We start from the raw sequence: 27372 nt of genomic DNA on the forward strand, positions 1-27372 counted from the left end.
CTGAGCAAGCAGGGTTAAAACCAAATTTCGAATGTTGTACCACCCCTGAAGTGGTTACAAGAAACATGGAGGAACCGCACAGGATTAACGAATGGAGTCAAATCTGGCCAGGGCTGACCAGGGAAGAAGTGGTTAAAGCAACACCCATGGAGAAGGGGAGAAGGCATTACCTGTAGATTTTCATTAAAAAAAACACCCATACATACTTTAATCTACATGTCAACATCAAAACACACACATATACACTAAAGATACTAGTTCTTTTCTTTTACAAGTTCCAAAATGTTTTAGAAATGGTAAAAAATAAATAAATAAATTTGAGTGAACAAAAAATATTTCAAACATCAAATCTTTATTGTGTTTTAAAGATTAAGTCAAGCAAAAGAAAAATAAGAAATCTTTAACAAAATGGGGAAATTTATTAGAACACTTTTTTCTTTACTCAAAAAAATTGGCCCAGTTACTCACGTATTGAAGGGTAAAAGGAAAAAATAAATTGTGAATACATGAGTGACCACCTGTCAGCTTAACTTCAGCCAAAGGAGGAAGCAGTTATGTACAGCACGGCCGACTTCCTCTTTTAAACTGAACAAATGCTGTGAAGAGCTTATCAAAATCCCCTTAACATTAAACAGCTTACAAACATTTCTAACATGTCCAAACACTCACTAATACTGCCCACTTAAAGACTTCCTGAAGGAATACACTTAATCACTTCCAAAAAAAAAACCGGAAAAAGAAAAACGTCACCCCATAAACACATTCAAAGTCTGCAGTCATCTAGTCAGCTCATCCGTCATTGCAAGTCGTTCCAAGAGCCACAGCAGGACCCCATAAATAGAGCAACTGAAACATTCATAAAGGCCTTTGCTTGTTATTACATTGATGCAGATGCCAGCACAATCCCTCAGTCCAGCCCAGCAGAGACAGACACCAGTAGCTAAATATGGCCACTACTCATCAGACATGTGAACCATGTAGTCCTGCTATCCAGGCATGACCTGCTATTCTAGCATGAAAGGTATTTTCATTCTATCTGCAAAAGTCGGTGTTGCTCTTTTACTTAAAGACCTGAAAACTTTCCATGTTAACACTTGAGGTATATTTAGGTTAACAGACTTCCTTCTAAGGGGTGTCAGATCACCTCCACCAGGATGTGAAGATGTCATAAATATCTATCTGGAAAGGAGGGAAAGAGTTAATGAAAGGCGTGCTTTCAGGCGTGTTGCCTTAATATGACTTAGGGAGTTATAAATATCCCTTTTCCTTTGGCACCTGTGTGGCTGTGACACATTTGGAGGCACGTAGTACAGGGAGACAGAAGAGGCAATAAAAGAGAAACGCAACCTTGCAGTTATCTAACAGCAGCCTGCCAAATGTTGAAGGCAGCTGCCGAAGCAGCATTTCTCTGTGTTGTGGGAAAAGATGAGATGAACAACCAGTTGTGAAAGCAACAAGTGCTTCTGTGTTGTTCCCATGATTCAAAGGACACTTGAAACTGGAGGAAAATATTGCTGGCTCTGGAACACAGCAGGAGAAGGGATGTTTATCATTGTTAGATCCTTGTGCTTTCTGTGTGACAGTAGATAAGCCGAGAAAATTGCTGAAAATATAAGACAGGAAAGGAATTATTAATCTCTCCACAAGAGAGAGGGAGCAGCGCTAGAGTCACTAAGTCATGCCAACAGGGATCAAAAGGGCAAGACCAGCAATAACCAAGGTTGCACAAGGGAACAAATCACGGCTTTTACTGTTGATGAGTCTCTCGCCTTTGTAAATCACAATTCTCTCATGTACAGTCACAACTGAAAAAAAAGAAAGAAAGATGTGACATGAGAGTATAGTCTATAGTCCTTTACTGCTACCCTTTTGAGCTTGGAAGCTCAAAAGGGTAGCACTCTCACTGCATATGAGAGTGTGTGTGCCCGAGTGTGCTGATGAGCTTAGGGCCATCCATGCAGTGATGTAACCAGAAGGGGTGGTGGTGAGGGTGTGGTGATGTGATACAGACACTATCTGCAGGGGAATCAAGAGATCCTATCAATCAACCACATCTGGGACTGCACATTAAGCCAAAAACATTCAGCCATGCATTAAGTCAACATATAATACCAAACTTGTGGTGCACTGTGTTTGAACAGATGCTGTGACTTGTATTGTGAAATAGCGCATATTTTTTATGTGACAGAAAACTGCCCCTGAACATCACCATCCCCAGCAGGACACCATCTCATTGGTGACCCATGTAAGGTTACTTTTCTTCAGCAGGGACAGGGAAACTGCTCAGAGTTGATGAGAAGCTTGATGGAGCTTAGTAAAGGGCAAAGCTGGGAAATAACCTGTTGGAACCTGCAAAAAGCCTGGGACCAGGGATTCATGTCTCTCTTCTCATGAACCCTCTGACAAAGCTGCAATGCAATGGCTTAGATTAAAAAAAACAAAAAAAAAAACATTCAGGATTATAACCAGTCAAGACAAAGCCCAGACCTAAATCAAATTAGGAATGGAATTTGTGTCAGAACTAGAAAATGTAAATTTAATACAGCTCTTCATCCAATCTGACTCATATTGAGTTATTTTGCAACTACGAATAAGTAAAAATATAACATCTAGGTGCACATATATATGGAGCATACACTTTTCACATTTTGATGTGTAAGAAAATGTTTAAATCATGCAGCAATTTCCTTTAACTTGAATGTTCTGAACTTCTTTGTGTTGCTTTATGATACAAGTCCCTAATAAAATACATCAAAGTTTATAGATGTAATGAAATATGGAAAAGACCAAGAGGCATGAAGACTATTTTTTGCAGTTGCACAATTATAATTCACTCATTCAGCTTCATGCATGCTCAGAGTTTAACATTTATTGTCTATTTATGAGTGAAAAACGAGCAGAGGCAGAAAGGCATGTGTTAAAAGAGCAGAGCAGCAGACAGAGAAGCTGGAGAGATCAGGTTTCATTTTCAGTCAGCGACCTGTAGTGAACTTTTCACAGGCGTCTAGACTTTTATCTGTTGCCTGGCTCTAACCGAGGCAGTAAACCAGTCTGCAAGGACAAAGAGGCTCAATGGTAAAATGTGGCTCTGTATTTAGTGGACAAATAGGTGATAATAGATACAAATATAAACATGAAGTTTACTCTGGCATCTCAAACATTTTATTAAGATTTTAATTGTAACTTAATGGGAACAATTTGTGTCTCATTGCAGATTTCTTTCAAGGCCAGCCTGGCTTTATTAGATGACGTGCAGTTTTTAATCATTCTGACCTCTCACTGCATACAAAATTACTTTAAAAATCTGTTCTATTCTGAGGCCCTGCCAGCTGAGTAGGTTCCTGTAGGAACCCGAGTAGGTTCAGCTGTAATGCTCCTACCCTGGAGCATTACATTTCCAAGTAATGCTCCAGCTCACTGATTCTTCACCCTTTACGTCACTCCAGTGCGTTCCTCTTCTCCTCCCATTTTTATTTCTCAGGTTCAATATCCAGATTGCATTTCCTTTAGTAAGTCTCTAAGCTCAGACTTTCCTGAATTGTAACCAAGAAATGGCATTAAGCAAAAATCCCTCCCACGCTGTCCCAACCTGCCTGTCCTCCGTCTCTCCGTTATGTAACAACGTCAGTGATCCACTGTCAGCGGCCGCTCATCCTAAACCCTGCATCCATTCACAGCTTGTTTGTCAACTTTCTTGGCGCTAAAGATCACACCAGCCTTTGCTCCTGTCACCCGAAGACATCAAACACTCATTTGATGCATGGGCCACTTTGCAGTACCACAGGCATGACTGCAGAGTCGAAGGTGCAAGAACGTAACAGTGGAAAACGATGTATTCTGGTGCAATCCTAATTTTTTGTTTAAACAACTTTTTCTGTTTTGAATGGAAGGTATTATCTCTCCTCACAAACTTGCAAGCTTTTCAGGTGTGCATGATAGTGTGTGCCTAGATGCATGAGTATATGTTGGAGACAGTGGCTGCCACAGGCACAGCTGGCTCAGACTGGTTACATAACCTGGTTCATAGCTGCTGCATCACTCCCTGGATGGCTGACAGTAGACCTCAGACTCAGACACACAAGAACAGACATTTACACACACGCCTGTATGTACGTATTCTGTCCCACTATGCAGATGGTACTGGCAATAATAAGACCAGCCAGGGGCAGACAATGTTATCTGTACATCTATGTGACAGTAAATGAAAATGTTTTTTGGTTGTTATTATTATTATTATTATTATTTGGAGCAGTTACATATCAGTCTGGTTTAGAGAAAAAAGAATGTTCCTCTCTTCTCACAGCAGCAATAATGTTGTGTAAACACAGACGGGCTCCTCTCAATGCCCTCATTTCCTTTCTCTCCCTCCCTATCGTCTTCTCCTTCCTCCTTCTGCTCATCCTCCCTTCTCCCTGTCCATTTTTTCCACCTACTCTTTCCTCTCATCTCTCGTGCTATATTCGTTTGTTTACCTCCCTTCTGTTCCGCACTCTAATGTCTAGGAGGTTATTTTTGCATACATCTCTTCCTTTTGCACCTATTTTTTTAACCACTGATGAAAATTACAACAGTCAAGGGTGTAGCAGTATCATTCCTTCAAATTATTTTTATACTGCTGTCATTGCACTATTTAAATAAAACTAGAACAACAATGCTCAATTCTTACATCTCAATTGAACTTTGACATGGAAATGTTAAATAATCAATCTACTGTAGCTTGGGTCAATGTCCTAGCAGGTGAACCTCCACCTCTGTCTCTGTTTTGCAGACGTTAGCAGGTTTTACTTCAAGATTGCCATTTATTTAGCTCTATCAATCATTGCATCAACTCTGACCAATGTCCACCACCAGGTTTCTTGATGGCAATGTCTGTTAAAGATTATGCGAAGGGTTGGTTTATACAACATGGAGGGTTTTTGCAGGGCGAAAAATTAATTGAAGTACACTGGATATTCTTTTGGTATAGAGCAAAAGAGGTTTAATACACACAACTTGTTTCAGATTTTTATTTGGAGGAAATACTTAAAAAACAAGCTCAATTTTGCTCAACCTCATAATACGCACTACTCTTTATTGGTCTATCATAGAAAATCTAAATAAAAATACAATAAAGTCTGTTGCTGCAAAGTGACCAAACAGGGAAAATTGAAGTGGTAAGAATACCTGAGGAGGTCCAGTGAATCAGATGCAATATTGTATCTGTCATAACATGTAAACAAATTAATCTGAACCTTAGTTATCAAATATTAATTAGGAGTAAATCCATCTGAGTCGTCCTTTTCTGGTTATCTGTATTCACAGCACTAAATAGCAAACACATAAAAGCATGTGCACAATTTGAAGCCCTATTACCTCTGTGTGTCTGCCACAGCAGCCTGTTTCAAGGGTCACAACATTCAAGCCAGCCATGTAATGCAGGCTCACTCTTCCATGTGGGTTTGTGAGTGCAGCACATTGTTATCTCAAAGCTGTTGACACAGTCAAAGCTTAATGCCTAATCAGAACAATAGGTAGCTCTGTTACAAATCCGCCAGACAGTGCACCTAATGACAGCTGTGATCTTTTGATTCATTAACTGGAGTGCTGATGAAATGGTTATGAATTTCTGGCCAAATTGTACCTTAATCTCAAAGTCAGTGAGTATGTGCTTAGACGTCAGGGACGAGTTTCTTTTGACCACAATGACAACTGCACAAAGTAAAAAATGTTATTTGATGTTGCACAAAATGAGATGAGCCATGATCACATTGAGTCCATTACCAGGCATGTTTTAATGAGGGGGAAAAAAATAGGTCTTAATTGGCCAAAATACAAGGATTGCGCAATAATCTGTTTATGCCAAATATTTATCCAAAACTCGAGACATGATTAATCTGCTCCTGACGGGAAGTGAAAATATGGCCAGAGAAACACAGAGGACATTATTCATTTATGTCCAGGTGGAAGTGAGAGGCTTCTCCATCAGCCACTCACCCACCTGCGTAACACAATCTCTCCGATGGCGTCATAGCCCAAGGATCAGCATTACAGCATGCCAGTATCTGTACATGCTGCAAAGAATAGGTGTGTATCTTGCAAGATTTCGCCCCCTTTATCTGTCGTCCCAGCTGTGATCCGCATGGTTGCAGTAAATAGTCTGATGTAGTATGGCTATACTCATCAATGAAAAGAACCTCGTGCTCCCCATTCATAACCACCTGGCTCATTCATTTCTTTAAGCGACTCAATAACCCAGGCAGCCCATTGTTTTCCTCCCACAACGTAAAACACACACAGGCTTCAGATGCAACACAAAGCAGGTGCATAAGCCTATCCATCCCAAGTGATGCGATGAGGAGTCTTGCGTAATGAGCCAAGCCCATCCGCTTCACAATGACACCGAATAATAATTTAATGGTCTATGCAGCACGTGCTGAATCTAATAAATGCCAATAATTTATCAATGAAATGACCCACTTATATAACATATAATTACGTTTGGTAAACCGCCTGTAGTTGGATAATTACATCTATCACAGCTGAATAACTGGGAATGTATGCATCTCAAAACGATAAAACGCTAATTATTCGCACTTTTTTATGGAGAAAACGTGGCGAGAGGGCTGCTTTGTGCACAATAAAGATCGAAAGAGGAGCATGTGATTCGGTTTGGCTGCAGGAGGGGGTCCCTACCTTCCGACGGTTCCGGAGTTGACCCACATGCCAGTCTGCTGGGGGTTCAGCCGGCCACTCAAACCGGACAAAAACGCACGAAGAACTAAAAGATAATCGCGTTGATTCCGTTCTTTGTCAAGTAGCACAGAAAGCTGCAGACAGGACCTCTGCCCTGAAACATCCTCCTCCTCCTCTTACTTCCCCGTGGTGCTACCTCCTTACCCGCCTCTCTCTAAGCTCAACTATTACCGACTCTCGCCCGTATGATGTGCTGCTTTGTTTCCACGCGCCCGCTTTTCCGAGTTAAATCTGAGCATAACTTGTCGACCAATTTCTATAGTCTGAGCTGAGCCGCCCTCCCCCTTTGTGTTGTTGTTGCCCCAGCTGATTTAACCAGAGACACGCCCCCACGGCATTGCGTCACTACCCAGGACGCCAAACTCATCCTGTGAGGCGTTCAAGTTTAGTAGGAAACTGAAGTTTTCTGCTAACATCGTTTGTTCTTTTCCATTCTCCTAAAGCAGTTGTTTCCACGAAATCCACTAAATAAAGAAAAATAAAACCATACCTTAATGTTTGTGATTATTTAAAATAGCTAAGTCATAATTGTCTTGAAACTTTAAAAAGTATCAAGTAGTGTTCTTCAGGCTCATACTGTCTAAAAGATATATGAAAGAGGGTTTTTCAGTTTAATACACCAAAGTTCTACTCAACTCAGTTTATCTCTGTAGCCCCAATCCATAATAAATGTTACCTCGGTCACTTTACAAGACAAATAGATTTAAGTGTACACAAAGATAAGATATCAACCTAACCTTAGAGACAGATTCAAAGTCACATTTCAATTCAGTCCTTGTTGCAATATCATGCAGTCAGTTATTTGAGGATAGACTGCACTGAATCATTAAGGACAGCAACCCATCCTCATGTATGTTTAAAATATTGTTTGTTTTCCTTCATTTTAGTATCTACAGTCATATTCAATAAACTAGAGTACTATTGAAAAGCTTACTTATTTCTTTAACTCAATTCTCAAAGTTAAATACATAATAGAAATTAATTACTCTACAACTGATGTGTTCATTTAAGACTAGAATGTTATACCACACCAATAAAACATTTTAATGACATAATTTTAAAAAGATGACTGCATGTTTAGCTATCCATTAATCCATTATCTAACACGCTTATCCTTGTGGACTCGTGAAATTTCCTAGAAGATGGCTGCTCTGAATTTTCCACCAGATTATGGGACCTTGACTTCAAAATGAAATGCCACATTTATTTGACTTAAAACAAGGACTGAAGCACTTGTAGTCAATGTCTCAGATATACTGTATGTAGGTGGTGCCTCTTAAACACTTCAAGGTTTCACAGAAAAGCGAAGTGCAGGAAACAATCACATTGTAAATAACAGGTAGCATCCTGTGCAATTATTCACAGGCAAAGTCGAGGAATTTGTATGGCATTATGGTTATTTTGAGCACTCATTCATAGCAGTTACCCCATAACAACCAGTTACTTATGGTGAATCCAGCAAAGTCGCACATAAGAGGCAGATCATTGACTGAATCCGGGAAAGTCCCACATTTTCTTAGTCCCTTCCTAGGATTCATTTCTGGAATGTTAAGCAGCACCAAAACAACATTAAAAAAAAAAAATCCTTGTCACCAGGCAACAAAAATTGCTTACAGGTGAGGAACATTGCATTGATTTAATCTGTGGTTTAATCAAATCTAAACAGCAGCTTTTAATAAATATGAATGTATTATTTTTTTTTATTGTAACCTAAAATAATTACCTGTGAATATCCTGGAGCATTTGGTCATATGTGCATCTTGTTTAGAGGATCTCTTAACTTTATTCAAATATCTGAGTAAGACTGAAGACAGACATCTACTGGCAGATACTGGTACTGGTCACAGGGAAACAAAGGAGGCATCAACTGGCATAGTTCACTGCAACAGCGGCTTCCATTTTTGTAGCAGATCCTGGTGTGGATTAGTGTTCATGTCAAACTGTCATTAGTAGATATAGAATTGTCATATTATAGCACACCAAAATTTATTTATTTTTTGACAGGGTCACTTGTTTGCATAATTCATTGCATCCCTGTTTGCTCACAATATGCACGTCTTATTATAATAATAGCTGCATAGCAAACAATTTGTACAATCAGTATCAAAATAAGCAGGGCTGAAGCTAAATGCGCTGCTAGGCATTTCTACATTTCTATTTTTTTAATCTCCTTGTCCAATGTTGTCTAGTAACCCTGAGAAAATGCTGCTCCCTGACCTAGCTGGCATGGTCAGAAAAGAACAGCATGAAAGATGGGCAGGAATGCTGATAGAAAGCAGGGGTTCAGCTCCGCTGGCACTGAGAGGGCTTAGAGCCGTGGACAGGCAGCCCCTTTTGTTGGAGAGCAGAACTTCTGTGAGAACTCTTGAGCCGCACAGTCTGAGGTGATGTCTGGCCTTTTCAGCTACAGTGGGACAAAACAGGCTGCTTCTTTTTCCCATCGGTTTTATCTCTCTTTTATGGACTGAGAGGGACATGTGCTCCCATAGATTTTACACCGGGCTGAGATTAAAGAGCTGTGGTCATTCTTCGGCATTTTGGTGTTGGGGTAAAAAGTGTCTTTGCTACCCGATTTTCCCGCGGTTCAAACTGAAAAGGTCACACCCTAAAATTGATTTAGTTAAATTAAATATCAGTTTTAAAATGACTCATAAATGCTTGACCAACTGTGAATGAATGTGTGGCTGGAGAACAAATGCATATTTGTGTGAGGAAAAAAATAAAATAGACATTTCTAACATGCCTCAGGGTCATTTTGTTACCTTTTCAAAGGGAAAAAATTCACTGGTTTGGGAAAATAGTGAATAGAAAACAACAAGAACATAAAGAATTATGATTTTAAAGCACAAATAACCCAGTCTATGATATTTATTGCAAAGTGTAAGTAAATTATTAAAAGTTTTCAACATTTATTAAAAATAAAAATCTGAAAAGTGTGGCATCCATTTCTGTTTACCTGTTCTGATTGTTTAGTTTTCTTGAAACACTTTTTGGTCTAAAATCACTTGCAAGTCTTTTCTTCTGAAGAATAGATTAAGTTATGTTGAATAGAGAGCATCAGTGAGCAGCAATTTTCAAGTTCTACAAATTTGTACGTGGATTTAATCTTATACTTTGACCTCACTGTTCTAAAACATTGAAATGCTTTGATCTAAACTGTTACACTGTAGTTCCGTATACTCAGAGTTGTTAGAAGGTGAATATCCATCCATCTTTCCGTCACCTCTCACCAGCTGCCTTGTCCCAGCTGAAGAAAGCATACCTAAAGAATGATCTTGCCACCACCACGTTTCACTGTGTAGGTGCAGGGTTCATTTGTTGCTGTGTGTAGCATTTTACATGTGGGGGAAAAAGATTACATTCTGGTCTCAGCTGAGCAGCTTCTTTCATTATTTGCTAAGTCTCCTACCTGACTCATAACATACTGCACACACTTCCTGCCGCTCCTCGATGACAACAGATTTGTGGAGTGCATGAATAATCATTGTCATCTCAACTGATTTTCTCACCTGAGCTGTGGATCTTTGCAACTCCTCCACAGTTACCATGGACCTCTTAGATGCTTCTCTGATTATTGTTCTCCCTGCTCAGTTTTGGTGAACAGCCGTGGTTGGTCAGTTGTGCTCTATCATTCATCTTCCACTTCACAAATAAGTTTTTTGTTTTGGTCTACCAGACACAATCTCAGTAAGATACTTGGGAGTTTTGTGAAAAAGGATGGATATTTTTGCAAGACACTGTAGCTGATACATGCCTAACAACTGACTTTATAGTTTGCAAACTTATTTGCATTATTTATTTGGAATTTCTGCCATTTGTGTGTTTCAAAGTCTCTATCTGTTTACTTTAGCTGGTATAAAGTGAAAACGTTGTTTTCATTACTGCACAGGCAAGGTTCATCTGAAGCGTTTCAGATGATCTCATGAGTTTATCCATCACCAAGAACCAGATATCATGTAGCATTTTAATGGCCAAGGAGCATTCTAGGAGAATGTGTTCACCCTCATCTGATCTCCCTCCTGTCCGCTCCCCCACTGACCCTGCTCTCACCCCCTACAGCTCCCCCGAACCTCCAACAGGTCTACTCATCCCCCCCTTCTGCCCCAGCTCTGTGCTGGAACTACTCTAAAGCTGTCAAAACACCCAGCTTCTCACACTCCCTGTGTCCACACACCAACCCAGAGCTTTAGCAAACACACACTCACGCACCCACACCCGCACAAACACACTCAATAAAAACAGCCTCCATGCAGCCCATTCACTGCACCAAGTAGGTCAGAGCTGCAGTGGGTCTTCCACACACACCCCTCATCACTGTGGAACTGATAACAATATCAAAGATGGAATTGTACCTCTAGTTTTGAAATACACATATACAGAGAGAAAGAGAAAGGCAGAGAGGGAGAAAGAAAAAAAGAAAGAGAGAGTTTGAGCACAGATATCTTCAGAGTATTGTTTTACAAGTCAGGTTTGGGGAAATTTTTGTTTGTTGGCTTGTTTTAAAGAGGGAAAAAAAGAATGTGAGGCATGAGTGCTCCCTTGCTCACTTACAGCAAAATTTTAGAGGTCAAATGTTAAAGGTGAAAGTGACATGATTGAAAAAAAAAAACATAATCTTGCTATAAAAAATAAAAATACCAAATGATCAGCAAGGGAAAGACAGTAAAATTAATATATCCACTGAAATTCAAACACATCTGCATGGATCACGCGCACACACACACACACACACGCACACACACACACACACGCACACACCCCCACGCGCACACACCCACACACACACACACACACACCAATCAAACGCACATACACAAACACTCTATTCAGATATGGAGAAGTGACTGAGTGTTGCCAGAGCCAGCACCCTGTCATAAAACTGAGTGTGTTTTGGCAATGGGTGATGAGCATGTTAGCAGAGTGTGAGTTAAAGTGAAAAATAATTCAGTGCTTGATAAGGTCTAAGAGGAAGCAGGAGAAGCCAGAGGCTGATCATATTGTTTACTTGAAGCGTTATCAGCAGCCCACTTTTTTTGCACTAGTGTCTGGTAAAACTCTGTCTGACCAGCAGCTGTTACCTCATTATATCCTGATGAAGTCACTGCATTCCTCATAGTGAAAATAAGCAAAAACTCTGCGACATTATGAAAGGTAAGACTAAGACATACACTTTCAGCCATTCAAGCACCATCTTTAGGATATGGGCATTTAGCCTAAAAACCCAACATTGTAACTGAATATAGAATTTTATATAGTCATCACATAAAAAGTTATTTTTTCAATCTTAGCCTCACGTTCAATATTGGAGCTTGGGAGAAAATTCATCAAATTTCACATATACAGTACGAGTAGTTGGCAGAAGCACTAACAAAGGGATCTAAGTTTAGTCCATTTGTAGTGTCCTCTGCATTATGGCATAAAAATAATATATTTTATCGCAACACAAAATAGTATTATTTAAGAATTTTAGGGGGACCTCAGAGAATTCAATATCACTCGGTGAGATGTTTAATGCTTGGCATGTTGTTTTATAACTCTGCTTTAGGAATCTCCTGACCTGTCTGCTGAGTTTGCTTTGCCTTCAAGATTATTCACTACTATTTCCTAGTAAACCTATGAAGGCCTCCATTAAACAGCCGGGTTCATGCTGAGACTAAATTAACAAGAAGTGAACTCATTAATTAGGTGTCTTATTAAGATAGTTGATTGCGCTTAGCTTTATTTAGTACAGCAAAGTAAAAGGTGCACAGAAAACTTTCAGAGGTTATTTTTAAAAAGATTTTTTTAAAAATAGAAAGTTTGTATCATTTTCCTTCATAATCATGTAATATTTTGTGTTTATCTGTCCCATAAGCTCTTACTAAAATATAATGAAGTTTGTAGTACTAATAGAACAAAATGTTCAATACTTTAAATTCAATGAGGCCTTTTACAAGGCACCTGAAACATTTATTTTGATATAAAAAATGCTTTCTAGTATTATTTTGTTAAATATTTTTCCTTTAAATTCAGGAAAATACTGACTTTCAGGCATTCACTGCTGAAAAACTAAACTTAAAGTTTTGTCTGGGGAAAACTGGAGTTTGAGTTTTCCCAGACGATAATGATGTGATGTATGATCAGCCATAAATTTCTTCTGGTGATGATAGGTCATGAAAGGGGATGTATGTGAGGAATGCAGAGTGGCTTCAAGTACAAGCCCAAAGGCTATGAGGCTGGCAGATAGCAGATGGAGGCCAGGATAAATTAGAAAGAAAGGGGCATAGCTGCTGGAATTTAACTTTGATATGTTCAACTTAAATGTTTCACAGTGTGATCCTTAGAAACACTGCCTGGAGAGAACAAGAAGTGCTGTATAGTTTACACTGTCCTTCAATTGCAGCGCTAAGTCTTAAAAAGATAACCCAATTAGAGTTTTGGGGCATATGTGGTCTAAACAATTATCATCAGACAGCCCCACCCACCCACATCGGCACATATCAAATCAGCCTGCGTTCCCTGTGGGTACTACATGGCATGGAGGTTTAAGCTAAACGTTAAAAGAGAAAAAACACTCAAATGTGAAATTTGATATTTACAGTTGCCGAATTGTTTGTGTATTATTTTAAAATGTAAATGTTAAGCCTATCTGACTGAGACAACAGATTGCTTAAGGTGCATATTAAGATTTTAGGGTGCAAAAGATTTGAATCTAATTTTTTCAGTCTTTCTTGAAAAAGAAGGCTGAAATAAATCTGCCTCAGAGTTACATCATATCCAAGATGTTGCCCAGGCATGACCTGCAATGCTCGAACACATGTAGAGACACACATACTCATGATAAAAATTGTACTCTTTCTCAGCCTTAAATAAAGCATACACCCTGACTGGAAATCTCAGGATCAGAAAAAGGTTATAATTTTTTAGTGCTGTCTATTAAAAAAAATTACAAAAATTAAAAATAAAAAAAAATGATCAGATTAATCACATTCTGGAGTTGTGATTAACCACTATGGCTAAGTAAGCTTGAAATATAAATATGCAAGCAGTTGTGGTTCTTGCAGGGATGCATGAAGCACAAGAAGGGATGTTGCCTTTAGAGCTATTAAAGCCCATATCTTTAATCTATTCTCTCATAAATGCCATCAGAGTTAGGGCTTTAATTTGGCTCAAGGGTCTGTCTCTGTCTTCACCGACTGTCCACTGGATTCACCAATTGATAACGTGATTTTTGGTGAGGGTCCACAACTTAACTTTTTAGCTCTGACCCGTTCAGGATCTATTAAGAAATTTAGAATGATTTCTACATTCAACATCGACACCAAAGGTGCTTTTCAAAGTTGCAGAGCTCAACAATGCAGCCACGTTCAAGGACAGAAAGTGTTTTTGTCCTTGCAATCAGAGGTCATGACAGTGTGAATGCCTGAAAGGAGATTGAATGAAATCAAAATTACTCTATTAGCTTTGTCTCTTGCTCCTGTTTCCTGGTTAAGGTTCACCAGCACAAAGTTATAATATCTGTGATTTATTTTCTGGTGTTAAGATTTTAATCAGATGTCTAAGAGGGAAAAGAGAAACAGGTACCTCAACTTCCCTTTCTAGGCCATGCCTTCAAATAATAAGCTCTCAATCAGACACACATGCACAATCTCTGCTAGATGGAGACACAAGGGTCAGTGGAGGTCCCTCATAAGCTGTGGCTGGCAAGTGTCAGGGCTAATCTTATTAAGACTCTCTTCAGCTGTTTCTCTAAACTCTTAAAGTGATCATGCTGAAAAACTGCCACTAATTATATTTTGCAACCTGAAGAGATTCTCTAAAGTCAAGGTTGGCGGAATGATGTTTGAGTCAATGGGCTTCTTATAATAATAGATATTTATAAATCTTACAATAAAAATGGCAAACTCAGGGATTGCTTGGAAGAGGTGTAAACAAGAAGGAGGGTGGATATTGTAAAGAAAAAAAAAGATTTTAAATGCCACAAGAAGTCAGTAAGGAACATATGACCTGTAAAATTCAAACGGGAGACCGCCACTTCACACATCTCTAAACGGACCGCGCCATCGGCCGGATCTTCACGCCACTCAATCGTCGTCAAGAACTTCAAAAGTCGAGCTACGACTGGGGTCTTCCTTTCAGCAGTGCTCACCTACAACGCTCCCTACCTCTCAGTCAGTCAAAGTTCACTCTCCGTGCCCAGATCCAGGGAGTGTCCCTCACCGGCCGGCTGCGCTCCTGTCGACTCCCCGCTGCTCCTCACCAATCTAACCGCCCTCATCACGCCTTCCTTCGGCCTCCATCGGCGACGACGAGCCGGAATTTTCCGTCCTCCCCTCGTTGACGTCGCAGTCCTCCGCTATCTGCCCGGTTCCCCGCTCCGGCTCACCATAGGCTGCTGCGGCTCATTGGCGCTGTCCCCCGCAGCAAGCGCTGGTTGTCTCCACGTTCCGCCGTGGCTCCACCGACGCACGTCGGCTCTTCCTGCTCGCCCCACCATGGACTCGATCCGTTGCCCGATCGTCTCTCCCAGTTCACCTCCGAGAGGACGTCGCATCAGACCGCTACGCTCACCTCCACCTATCTCGGCTCGCAGCTGGCTTGTCAGCCTCATCAACCCGCAGCTTCATCTGCGCCCATTGGGCGTCATCTAGGTAAGACGTACCTGCTCCTGACTCGTTCATTCTCCCTTCGCTTTACGTCTCTGTCAGCGTACCAGCGCCTTTAACTCATGTTTACCACGCCTCCTATCGCCGGTCAGTCTTGGCATTTCCAGGGTCGCGACTAGCTCGTTCCGTTAGTTCCCCGCTCAGGCCGCCGTAGCCCTCTCTTCCCTCTGTTGCTAAGATCGCTCCAAATTCTGTCAGTAGTTCCAGTTTGCATTTCAGCTCATTCTGGCCTCCGCCCCAGCTGCCGCTGGTCTCCTAATCGCAGCACCATTTTCTTTAAGCTTTTCATGACTAGTAGAGGGGATCCGCCTAAAGTTCCATATAAAACGCACCTGAAAACAAACGGGCAATCTTTTATTTACAATTTCTCTTTTCTGGGAAAAAAAAAAAAAAAGCCGTGCTGCCCCTTCTACTCCAGATCCATGCAAGCAGCCCATCCACACAGATGGCAGAGCGTCCGAGCGCTGCAGCTCCAAAATGGTGCAGTGATCAGGTGTCTGAAAGAGAAGATACCTTAACTATGGACCCAGCAGGTAGATTTCCCGAGAGCAGAGACGCAGCCTACCTAGATCCACGCTTATCATCTGGTGAACCAGGTGGAAACGTAACAATGCTGCAGGAACACACGAATGGCTTCATTAGTAGGTCCAGCATCCACAACAACCGCAATCCCAGCCATTGACCGTAGATGGCTTGACGATCTCAGTTGAGCAATCAGGAACACAAGCCACCCAGGCAGCCGACATACACGGGGAGAAACAGTCACGCACACACACCTTAGCAGCACCATCAATCACGGGGCCGCTCCTGGTGCACAAAGCGGGGAGGATGGTTCTCCTTCCCCCTCAGTCGGGCCAATGTCGCACCCCGAGTAGTCTGATCATCAGAAGCCGCTCGTAGGCTCTCTAATTTTGCAGCTTCATTGCAGCCAGACCGGATCTCATCTGCGTACTTTCCAGTCGTCAATCTTAACCTCCACCCTCGAACAGTTAGCTTCACCTGCACAGCGATACGAACTTCATGAGTCCTCTTTCAAGTGATTCATAGTTCACAACGCCGCTCTCTCTGACAGCTTTCTTTCCTCGTCATCCATTGGTTCCGACCCATATCAAGGAGGCATACACACAGTTGGTACGCAGACATGCGCGCTAGGTGGTCAGCGTCATCTGTACAGCCGTCAGTTCGATACACGCGACGGGATAAAACCAGCCAACGTTCTTCTGGTAAATGAATGGTCAGTAATTACCGCTGGAGCTAGTCGTAGCCGACCAAAGCTCGCTCGTATAAAACAAGCCTCCCGTTCCCTGATAATCCGACCGCTTACCACCAAGCCGGACCGTCGCTGGCAATATGGCTCACGAAGATCTAACTTCCCTGTTATGTGGCCGATTACCTAAAAGCGTTTCGGTAATCCCTTTCTGTCGGTCGCTACCAGCCGTTGGAGCAGGACGTATGGCGATCCTCATTGGCAGGAAACTAAACTCCGGCCCGACGTTGACTCTCGGTCTCGTGTACGTGCTCTAGTCTACCGCGCAGTAGGAATCCTGACTTGTTCTACCCTTTTCCTTGCGTTCTCTAAAGAGCTTTTGGGGGATTTACAGGCCCCTATTATTTAGCGATCCAACTTCGTCTCATTGCCCCCAGCACAAGATAAAAACACTCCAGGATTTCGAGAATTACATCCACGCATTCATCCGTAGTTGCATTAATTAATTAATTAGTTAAGCAGGATTCGTATATCTGTACAACTTAATCATATTACAGCAGATCACAGGCAGCCAGTCTGTCCCTCCAGGTCCAGTTATAACTCCCACATCTGCCTCCGTGCAAAGCATTCCTACAGCTTCCCTTCTTCAGTTCTTTCCTACATCTGCAGTCTGCTCGCTGGAAGCAACTTTCACGCTAAGCTTTAGCAACCTACCACATCATCTAGTCTAGTCTGGTCATCTAGTCTAGTCGAACCCCGCTGTGAATTTCTTCTCAAGGGATTTCTAAGCATAGCTCCTCTAATCCTGATAGCTGGAAACCCATCTCATTCCCATCACTTGGGAATCTTATCACTGCACACCAATCCGGCGCCTTCGTCCCCTACATCAGAGCTCCACTCATGCGCTTTCCTCCTAGCCTTCTATGGATTTCAGATACGGAGTGAGTTCACACTGCATCTAAAGTATTCAATCAGTTAGAGACTATCTAACTCGATACTAAATTCTTCCCTGACCACTACAACCGCTGCCCGTTTCATCTGCCACCTCAGACTGATCTCAGCTGAGATCCTCCCCCTTGCCACTTCTCGGGCCATTCTTTTAGAATAGGCGTTGCCACATCGCCATCGTCAGGCGTCCCTTCAGCTTCTCTCCTTCAGCTCGGCCGCTGGTCATCCCCGGCCTTCTCATCCTATATCCTACCAAATCTTTCAGCTGTGCTCGAAGCTCCACATGCAATGTCTGCAGGTGAGCATCTCTCCAAATTACTGGTGGTGGAGCCCTAGTCACCGTAAATAGCTACTAAATGGTGAAATTCTTCTTTTTGTTCATTGGTCCCACAGTGATACTTAGTGGTTGATTTGTGCTTTATTTTGAAGAGCGGTAGATTTCTTCTTTGCGTATTTTGTGTTAAGCACTTCCTGTTTCGCTAACCACGCAGAGTCAGCGTTAGAGCCTGAAGAAAAAGAAAATTTGTAAAATAGCGCTCTTGGAAAGCAGAATGAGGTAGGAATGTGCGTAATTGTGTTTTGTGAACATTTATGTTTATTTATACATTATGTATCCTTTATTTATGCTACAGTTTTCACGGTGTCTGACAAGAAAGGTCAAGATTAAACTGCACCCGTTCGGAACTCCCTGCATCTGGCTGTTCATTCCGAGAGGCCGCTACAGTCACCTCTAACATTTATTTCACACCTAGGGAAGCTAGCAGGGCCCAACAGGCCCTCAGCCCTGCCGGCTTGGCCTCGCAGTCCATCACGCTGCTTCGCCATCAGTCCCGCCAGCGTGCGGGCCCTATCGCCTATCAGTCTCGTCAGACTGCAGGCCCTGACTGACGCCTATCAGTTCGGCAGACTGCAGGCCCCGACCCACGCCTATCAGTCTCGTCAGGCTGCAGGCCCGACTGACGCCTATCAGTTTCGGCAGACTGCAGGCCCTACCGACGCCTATCAATCTTGTCAGACTGCAGGCCCTACCAACGCCTATCAGTCCCGTCAGACTGCAGGCCCTACCGACGCCTATCAGTCCTGTCAGATTGCAGGCCCGACCGACGCCTATCAGTCTCGCCAAGCTGCAGGCCCTACCGTCGCCTATCAGTCCCGTCGACTGCAGGCCCCGACTGACGCCTATCAGTCTTGTCAGACTGCAGGCCCCAACCGACGCCTATCAGTCTTGTCAGACTGCAGGCCCCAACCGACGCCTATCAGTCTTGTCAGACTGCAGGCCCAACCGACGCCTATCAGTCTTGTCAGACTGCAGGCCCAACCGACGCCTATCAGTCTTGTCAGACTGCAGGCCCAACCGACGCCTATCAGTCTTGTCAGACTGCAGGCCCAACCGACGCCTATCAGTCTTGTCAGACTGCAGGCCCCAACCGACGCCTATCAGTCTTGTCAGACTGCAGGCCCCAACCGACGCCTATCAGTCTTGTCAGACTGCAGGCCCAACCGACGCCTATCAGTCTTGTCAGACTGCAGGCCCAACCGACGCCTATCAGTCTCGTCAGACTGCAGGCCCAACCGACGCCTATCAGTCTCGTCAGACTGCAGGCCCAACCGACGCCTATCAGTCTCGTCAGACTGCAGGCCCAACCGACGCCTATCAGTCTCGTCAGACTGCAGGCCCAACCGACGCCTATCAGTCTCGTCAGACTGCAGGCCCAACCGACGCCTATCAGTCTCGTCAGACTGCAGGCCCAACCGACGCCTATCAGTCTCGTCAGACTGCAGGCCCCAACCAACGTGGTGCGCCTATCAGTCATCCGACTGCAGGCCAGCCAGGCCTCGGCCCGGCTCCCTCTTTTGGGGGGAAGACTATCCCGAGCTCGCCGAGCAGACCGCCTGCTCACGGCGATCCTCGGCTCACGGTCTTCTGCCGGGTCCGAGCGCCAAAGAAATTGTACCATTAAATCTTTTTAACTGCTATTTTCTTCTCTGTGTGAGTCTCTCCAGATTGAAATGGAGCCTTGGCGAAAATTCAAACTGGGAGACTCGACCAGCTTCACCACATCATCTAATCACTACGCCCGACCGCAGCCAATCCGGACCGGAGCTTCACGCCACTCCAGCCAATCGTCGTCCAAAGACACCTTCAAAAGTCCGAGCTACCCTGGGGTCTTCCTGCTCGTCAGCCGTGCTTCGACCCACCTCCTCCCCTTCTCCACCTTCACCATGAGGGTCGTCGTCCAGGATCCCTTGTGCTCTTCCTCTCCAAGCTCCGCTCCACCACCAGTTTCGGTCCCGGGGGGAAGACTATCCCGAGCTCGCCGAGCAGACCGCCTGCTCACGGCGATCCTCGGCTCACGGTCTTCTGCCGGGTCCGAGCGCCAAAGAAATTGTACCATTAAATCTTTTTAACTGCTATTTTCTTCTCTGTGTGAGTCTCTCCAGATTGAATTGTGGGTTAGATGACTGAGTGGCTGAGAAGGTCTTAGGCCGTTACAGAAAAAAGGATGAGCCATGTGTTTGGGTCAAAGGATGGAGAGCTGAGATCAGGAAGCAAGTAACTAAAACAGGAGCAGATCCAGGTGAAGGGTCAGAGAACCAGGGTTAAGTGAGGTCAGAAGAAGTGAATCTTGTAGCACTTAGGAAAAATATTCCATTAATGAAAGTCTGTGCTAAACTAGTTCTGTGCCTGATGGAAAGCTTCCACTTGAAGCTAATGCCATGCATTGCAATGTAAACTATACACTATGTGTAAGTGCGTTATTGACCAGTGCATTAACAGCAGATCAATATGTGATGAACAACAAAGTCTTATGTAGGTGAGTTACCTCGCTGCAATTTACTTTTAAATCTTTCTGAACTGAAGTTTGTTGTTTACCCTTTGACACAGGACCTGTGATTATTTTTACGAAAAGAAAAATGTTGAAAGATAGAAAATGCTATTCATTTGCAGAAAGAACTTGACAAAAAAAGTAAGTTAAGATCTTCTCAGCACAGAAGAGAAAAAAAACATATTTGTAATACATCAAATTTTTAAAAAATATATTAAATTGCATGGAATTGTGAGAAGTACTGACCAAAGGAGCAATTACCTTGAGGAGAAGGAAAAGTTGTGAAGAGTGCAACGTATCTAACCTTCGCACAGGTCAGTCAGTACTCTCAAAACAGCCTGATCAAACAGAGAGCGAAGCCAAGACAAACACCTCTGGACTGCAGTCTGGGACAGAAAAGCAGAACTCAAGCCTTGCTGAAATCGTCCTGTATGGAGTTACTTCAGATCCAAAAACTACAACATTTCAGAACGTCCACATGGCTCTTTATACCTTGAAATGAAAGAAGTCTCTCTAAATCTATCTATCTATCTATCTATATATATAGCGAGAGAGAGAGAGATAGTACTGTAATAGACAGACGGACAGACAGATTTATATTTATAGCTATATATAGAGAAATATAAAACTGTCTAAAAATATATAAAGATACTTTTCCTACTGTGTAGCTCTACTGTACATCGCTATTGTACTAATTCAATATCCATCTCTCGTCTGAGCTGTTGCTCATACATACAGAAATAGAGAGGAGAGGAAGTGCAAGAGTGTAAACAGCAAAAATCTCAGAGAGACTGAGACACAAATAAACCATTTTACGGCGAGACAAGGTATAACAGGAAGGTCCCCTTTTTGTCTGTTTACTTCAAATAGTCTGCAAGCTGTTTGTCCATTCACTAAATTGAGTTCCTCATATTGTATTCCAATGGAGAAACAAATAACAAATCTATTGTGAGATGAAAAGCATTTATCTCAAAAGCAATGCACTTTAATTTTATTCAAAGGGGCCCTGAGTGGATTTTGTAATCCCATTTTTTTCTGTGAATAATAAAGAAGCAAGTAATCCTTCAGATGGCCTAAAATAAATATAAAAACATCCCAATAAAATGAAATGTAATACCTTCGATTTGGATCAGCTGAAAAGGAATTATCCTGTGTCTCTAATTTAAGATCTACCTACAAGTCTACACAGCTGATACACTAAGCATGATATCCTAAAAATAGTGCAATGGAAAAATCTATACTAGTGTCCAGTTCTTTCTGGACACCAGTATGGTATCCAGCACCGTGGCATAGTATACAAACAGCTTGACATGATCATCTCACACTGTGGCCACATGTCATTTATTTGCCATTGAGCAGTGCTCAGAAACATGTTTGAAATATTTGAAAGAGGGCAAAGGATAGGAAGGGCTCGACCATCGGTTTATTATTATTATCAATACTTTCAATGTGTTACAAAATTTCCTGATTGTAGCTTTGAAGCCTTTTGTAATCTTTGGAGTTTTAAAACAGACTGCAATGTCTAAAATGGGAATGCCTTCTCCTGCCACATGGCTTATAAACTGACTCTTTTTTGGAAAGAAATAGAGTTTCTTATTTACAAAAATTGACTGAGCATCATATGGCCTCATATGCTGTAAAAGTGCTGCTCCCAGGTACATCTAAAAAAATCACTTAGGATATTGTGAAACATGCATTTAGAATATTATTTTAAAAGTTCAGTATTTTTTGTCAGTCATTTCAGAAAGTGAAACCCTTCTATTATTTTCCCAAACAGATGAGTTTTTAAGCCCAAAATTGTGTAAGTCCTGCTGGGAAATTTCATCAGAATCTCCATAAAAGCTTGTGAGCAGAGGGGAGCATGAAGTTCTTCAAAATCTTCTGGAAGATGGCTACGTTCACTGTTGACTTCAAAGAAAATACAATGAACCAAACCCAGGTGACATCTGATAGTGACATGATCACTGACAGTGGAAACGTCAGCAACGTGGATTCTGTGCTTCTCCACTCTTCCTCCAGACTTTGGTAACTTGATTTCCAAATGCAAACTTTGCGTTTATCTGAAAAGAAAATTTTGGATAGCAGAGAAACGTGTGCAGTTCTTTTTCTCCTTAGCCCAAGTAAGATGCTTGTAGCTCATACGCAAAATTTAGAGGCTTTTTCTGAACATAGTGGAGCTTGATGCGCTAACTCCAGCCTAGGTCCAATCCTTGTGAAGATCCCCTCAATTTCTTGAGTGGATTTTGCTTGAGTACCCTCTCTAGCCTGTTGCTATAATTGTTGCTGGTGAAAATGTTGCTATGCCTTCCACTCAACTTTCTCTGAATATGCTCGGATACAGACTCTGAACAACCAACTTCTTCAGCAACGTCCTTTGTGGCTTCTCTCTGTGAAGGGTGTTGATGGCTGTTTTGTGGACATCTGTCAAGCCGTCATTCTTCCCCATGACTGTATCGTTCTGGGTCAGTGAGAGAAAAATTTAGAAGCTCAGGTGTTTTTAGTTAATTAGCTGATTAGGGGGTGACACTATGAATTTCCAATACTTAACTTTTTCACAACATTCAAATGATCTCAGACAGAATTTGGGAGATAAAAGCTTGAAATATTTCACTCTGTTTTCTGACATCTATGTAACATATATGTTTCACTTTCTCAAATGTGACAAAAAAAATAAAATGCTATATTTGAAAATTAGAATATTTTCAAAATATTCTCTTTTTTTTACATGTACATGATCGAAAGAACAAAAGCCCATACAGAGGTGGCTAAAATGAGCTTCATCCATAAGGTGGCTGGACTCAACCTTGTAGGCAAAGATTTGAAGTTGCACCACCTAAGAGTTGAGCAGCTGCTCCATTTCATCAACAGGGATCACTCAGGGTGGTTTAGAGATGTGAGTAGGGTGCCTCCTCAGCACCTCCCTTTGGGGGAGGGGGTTTCCAAACACATCCCAGAACTCACAAGAGAGATTAAATATTCCCTCTGGGGTTGGAACTCCTTGGGAGCGCCCCCTGAATGAGCTGGAGATTTTCACTGGGGAGTGGGATGTCTGGATCTTTCTCCTTTGCAAACTTAACTCGAGACAGGAATGAGGTCTTAATGTCCCTCAATAAACCTCACTGTATTACTTATCGTTCTATCTAAGGGAAAGTAAATGGCAATTGACTAGAAAACCTAAACAGCCGTAATGGACTGCAAAAAGTCAATATTTCTCCATAAACTGGTATCTGGTGGTGTCTAATGCTTCAAAGTTAACTGTCACCTGATATTTAGTAGGAATCATAATGGCTTGCTTGATTAAATATTTATGCTAAAATGTGGGTAATACATTGTACAGTAAGACAAAGAAGGGGGATAAAACGGACGGCAAAGCACTCTGTTTTCAGGTTACTCCATTTGGAAAAAAGTCTACAGATTTCTGTGTCACCAGTAAATTTTCCAGGTTAAAAATGTTCATCTTCTATATTCTGAAGTTCTTCTAATTACTCTACTTTAGTGATAAAATGAAGTCAACAGAAGTTACAGTATCTCAGATAAGTATTCGTAATTCTTTGAAGAGTTTGCATTTTGTCACATTACAATCACAAATCTCTATTATTTTGGAGGATTTTATGTGATACAAAAATAGTGCATGATCGTTAAGTGGAAGGAAAATAATAGTTTTTCAAAATATTTTAAAAGAAAATAACCTTTTGATGAATAAGTTATTTAAATTCAAGCAGTCTTTAATCAGATGCTCCTCAACAGAATCACGTCAAAAGTCATTAATATGGAAAATAAAGTCATTCTGTGCTTTACATCAGTGTAAATAAAAATGCTCTCGTTAAATGAGAGAAAAACACATATTCATTACACATCACCTGAAGATGTCGTCCCATAATGAAAAACATTTTTTGGTCACACTGTGGTGGCAGCAGGAAGGTGCCACCACATGAATGGACAAAAACATGCTTTGTCCATGCTTTTGTTCAGCATGGACAAAGAAGTAGATCTGAGTTGACAGATAACTGATTAAGTTAAATATATGAGAATACCATACACAAGCCTGTTAGAGCAAAAGACTCTGGACTAGGACAGAGTTTTTTGGGGGGGAAGGGTTTGACTTTTATATTTGAAATCCCCATTAAGAATCTCGTAACTGAAGGTATGAAAGCTAAAAATATCCAACCCCTCTGAATGTACGCAGTGAGTCAATTTCAGAGACTCATTTGGGAGCAAACCACAGAGGCCTGACCCAGGCAATCAATGACGAGGATGATGACAGAGCTCTCTTCCTCAGAGTTGCTACCATTGGTTTCCATAACTGACTCATCCATTCAGAAATGTAGGAGAAATGGAGAGAGAGGCTGATGAGAGGGTGTCAGTCAGGTTGCATCAGCACTCTGAAACTGTAAAAAAAAAAAAAAAAAAACTGGGCAGGCCCACAACAATGTATGAAAAGAGCAGCAAAGGGAAACACCTTAGTTAGCTGACATTTATAGACACACAATCACAATTAAAGATTAAAGTCTTGTGGTTTCATGAGAGTGCTTGTCAGAAAACAAGTCTCACCCTGATTTATAGGAATGACACCCTTGGGTGTTTCCTTCTCTGGATATTAGTTCAAAGCCTCCAATACAAGAGCACAGATTAGTGCCCACAAACCTGGTAAAGACATTTATGTCTCATTGTGTCATTGTCATTGTTTTGGAATTAAAATGTCAATGTGTGACACAAAGAGTTGTTCAGTGTGTTAAATGACTTTTAAGTGCATAGGATGGCAAGTATAAACCTTTGCTTCAGCTTATTCCTTTTTTGGGGGTGTGAATTATTAGTTTTTAAAATTGTTTTTTTATTGAGTTTTCTTTTTTTATGTTGTTAATTTACCAAAATCAAGTTAATCTGAATCTTAATTTGTATCTACGTATGTCATGATAAAAAAAAGCACAAAGAAGGAAGAGTGACTACAGAAATCACTTTTACGTTATTCAGAAATAGCTGTAATCAGTGACAAAAAAGGACAAAACCCATGTCTGTGCATGACATCTAACATTGTGGGTCATCCTCTTAGGCTCCCCTCCCCCCACAATGTCTTTCATGGACAATCCCCAAATTCTGATCTTTTACTAACTCTTATATTCCCCTCCAAGCACTGACTGCTGTCTACGCCGCTATAGCTGCTAATTGGGGCTCTCTTGACTCTCAGTTAATGAGTTCCGCAGCTTCATTTTAAAGGACAGCCAGATGGATAGACAGGCAGGCAAGATGGGAAAACAAACAGGAAGATAAGCAGACAGTCAGCCAAGGCTTGCAGGCGCTAAAAATGAGAGACGCTAGAGATTACCACTGTGTGAACAACACAGAAGCCTGACATATGGGAGTGTTTGGGACCATGCAGACATGTAAAGGACATGGTGTGTGGGTCAAGTTCCAGGGTCCTGCAGGGGACGCAGAAACACAACACACCTGTTTGTTTGTAATCAATCCCCCTACTGCAAGCAAGCGTGTACAACTTCCACTATCAAAAAATTACTTTATTTTATATAGCCTGAAATGGAATGTGTGATTGCTCAACACACATACACTTAAATTTCTAGTTGGCATTCCTTCAGTCATTTGACGTTGGAGCCAATTCACCCAAGGGGATCAGCTTTCTGCCATAATGAGGGAAGCAGATGCTGAAAAATAGAAACCCTGGGATCAAATTGCATATGAGAGTTGAACAAATAAACACACAGGAGGATATATTTGCTGCAGTGCTATGTTTACACAAAATCACATGGACACAAATACAAACAAACATGGACGGTAGGTACTGCCAAGCAACAAATTTGTCCCACCTTGGTGTTTGGACCATAATGCGTAACCCTTGTTCAGGCACAGACTGAGACACAGCATTTAGTACATAGTACCTTGAAAAAGCATTTATGTACAATGAAAGTGTGGTATGTATTTATGCTCAGATCTCTTCACTCTTATACCCTCATATAAAACCCAGCTTTATTCAGCTAACTAGTAAAAAGAGTCTACCTGTGTGTGATTAAATATCAGTATAAATTTAACAGTTCCGTGAACACCTCAGATATTTGTTAGAGAACATTAGCATACATCTCTCAAGATTAGGAAACACATTAGACATGTCAGCTGTGGAGAGTTGTAGAACAGTGATGGGTTATAAAATAATATCGGAACTCTTGCATGCCATGTTCAGCGTGACGCATGGTGGTGGAAGTGCCATGCTGTGGGGATACTTTTCATCAGCAGGAAAAGGGAAGCCAATCAGACTTAATGGGAAGACGGATTTACATAAATAAAGGGTGATCCTAAACAAAAAAGAGGCAGCAAAATACTTCAGACTGGGGTAGAGGTTTACCTGTGTAACAATGCATTATTTTCTTTCCACTTCATAAATATGTGCTCAACAAAATATATTGAAGCTTGTGGTTTGAATGGTACAAAAGGTGAAAAAGTTTAATAGGCGTGTGAATACCTTTGCAAGTGACTGTGCATTTAAAGTAAATTCTTGGACTGTATCATATATAAATATATACTATATCACACGCAGCAAAACTGATTTTTATTATGACTAAGAACATTTGATATAAATGATCACGACCTTCCACCCTAAAGCTTCAAAGCCACAATTAGTTCAATGCCTGTTTTGAAACTTTGTTTACTGGCCATCTTCACATTTCGTCTTCAGTAGTAATTCTAGCTGACCCAGTCATCTCTTGGACCTCTCTTAACATGTTATTTTAAAATGATGCAATGCAGAAAATGTGGCCAGGCAGAATTTCCTCTGGGTTAAAGTGTAGAATATAAATTATGCCAAACCAGAGGGACACGAAAGACACTCCCATTCATAAGAAAAAGGAAATCAGTGCCATTTTTTTTTAGCTAGCTTATTTAGTTTAAAATCACCACGAGGAATGGACATCCAAATAGTAATGTTGATTTTTCTGGCATCCAACATAATATGTACTGTCAGCAGTGATGTTGTGTAATACTCCTCCTTCTCAACGAAGCCTTTCTG

At 41.6% G+C, this 27372-nt stretch overlaps 1 protein-coding gene across 6 annotated transcripts in view; it reads right to left on the reverse strand.

Annotated features, from left to right (window-relative positions):
• rhobtb4 (Rho related BTB domain containing 4) overlaps nt 1-27372 on the reverse strand; it is a 47132-nt gene that overhangs the window by 14228 nt on the left and 5532 nt on the right. Inside the window, exon 1 of one of the 6 annotated variants that reach the window (XR_004341174.1) lies at nt 6673-7021. The exons of 4 other annotated variants lie outside the window; for them this stretch is intronic. Coding sequence is in view for 1 of the 2 variants with exons in the window: in XM_032578218.1 (XP_032434109.1) it covers nt 6673-6701 (29 nt within the window). In the remaining variant the exon portion in view is untranslated. Of the gene's footprint in view, nt 1-6672; nt 7022-27372 lie in introns of those variants that run through there. One more of the 6 variants, XM_032578218.1, reaches the window with a different exon arrangement.

The sequence above is a fragment of the Xiphophorus hellerii genome, chromosome 12, assembly GCF_003331165.1.
Source record: "Xiphophorus hellerii strain 12219 chromosome 12, Xiphophorus_hellerii-4.1, whole genome shotgun sequence".
In the NCBI taxonomy this organism is placed as follows: Eukaryota; Metazoa; Chordata; class Actinopteri; order Cyprinodontiformes; family Poeciliidae; genus Xiphophorus; species Xiphophorus hellerii.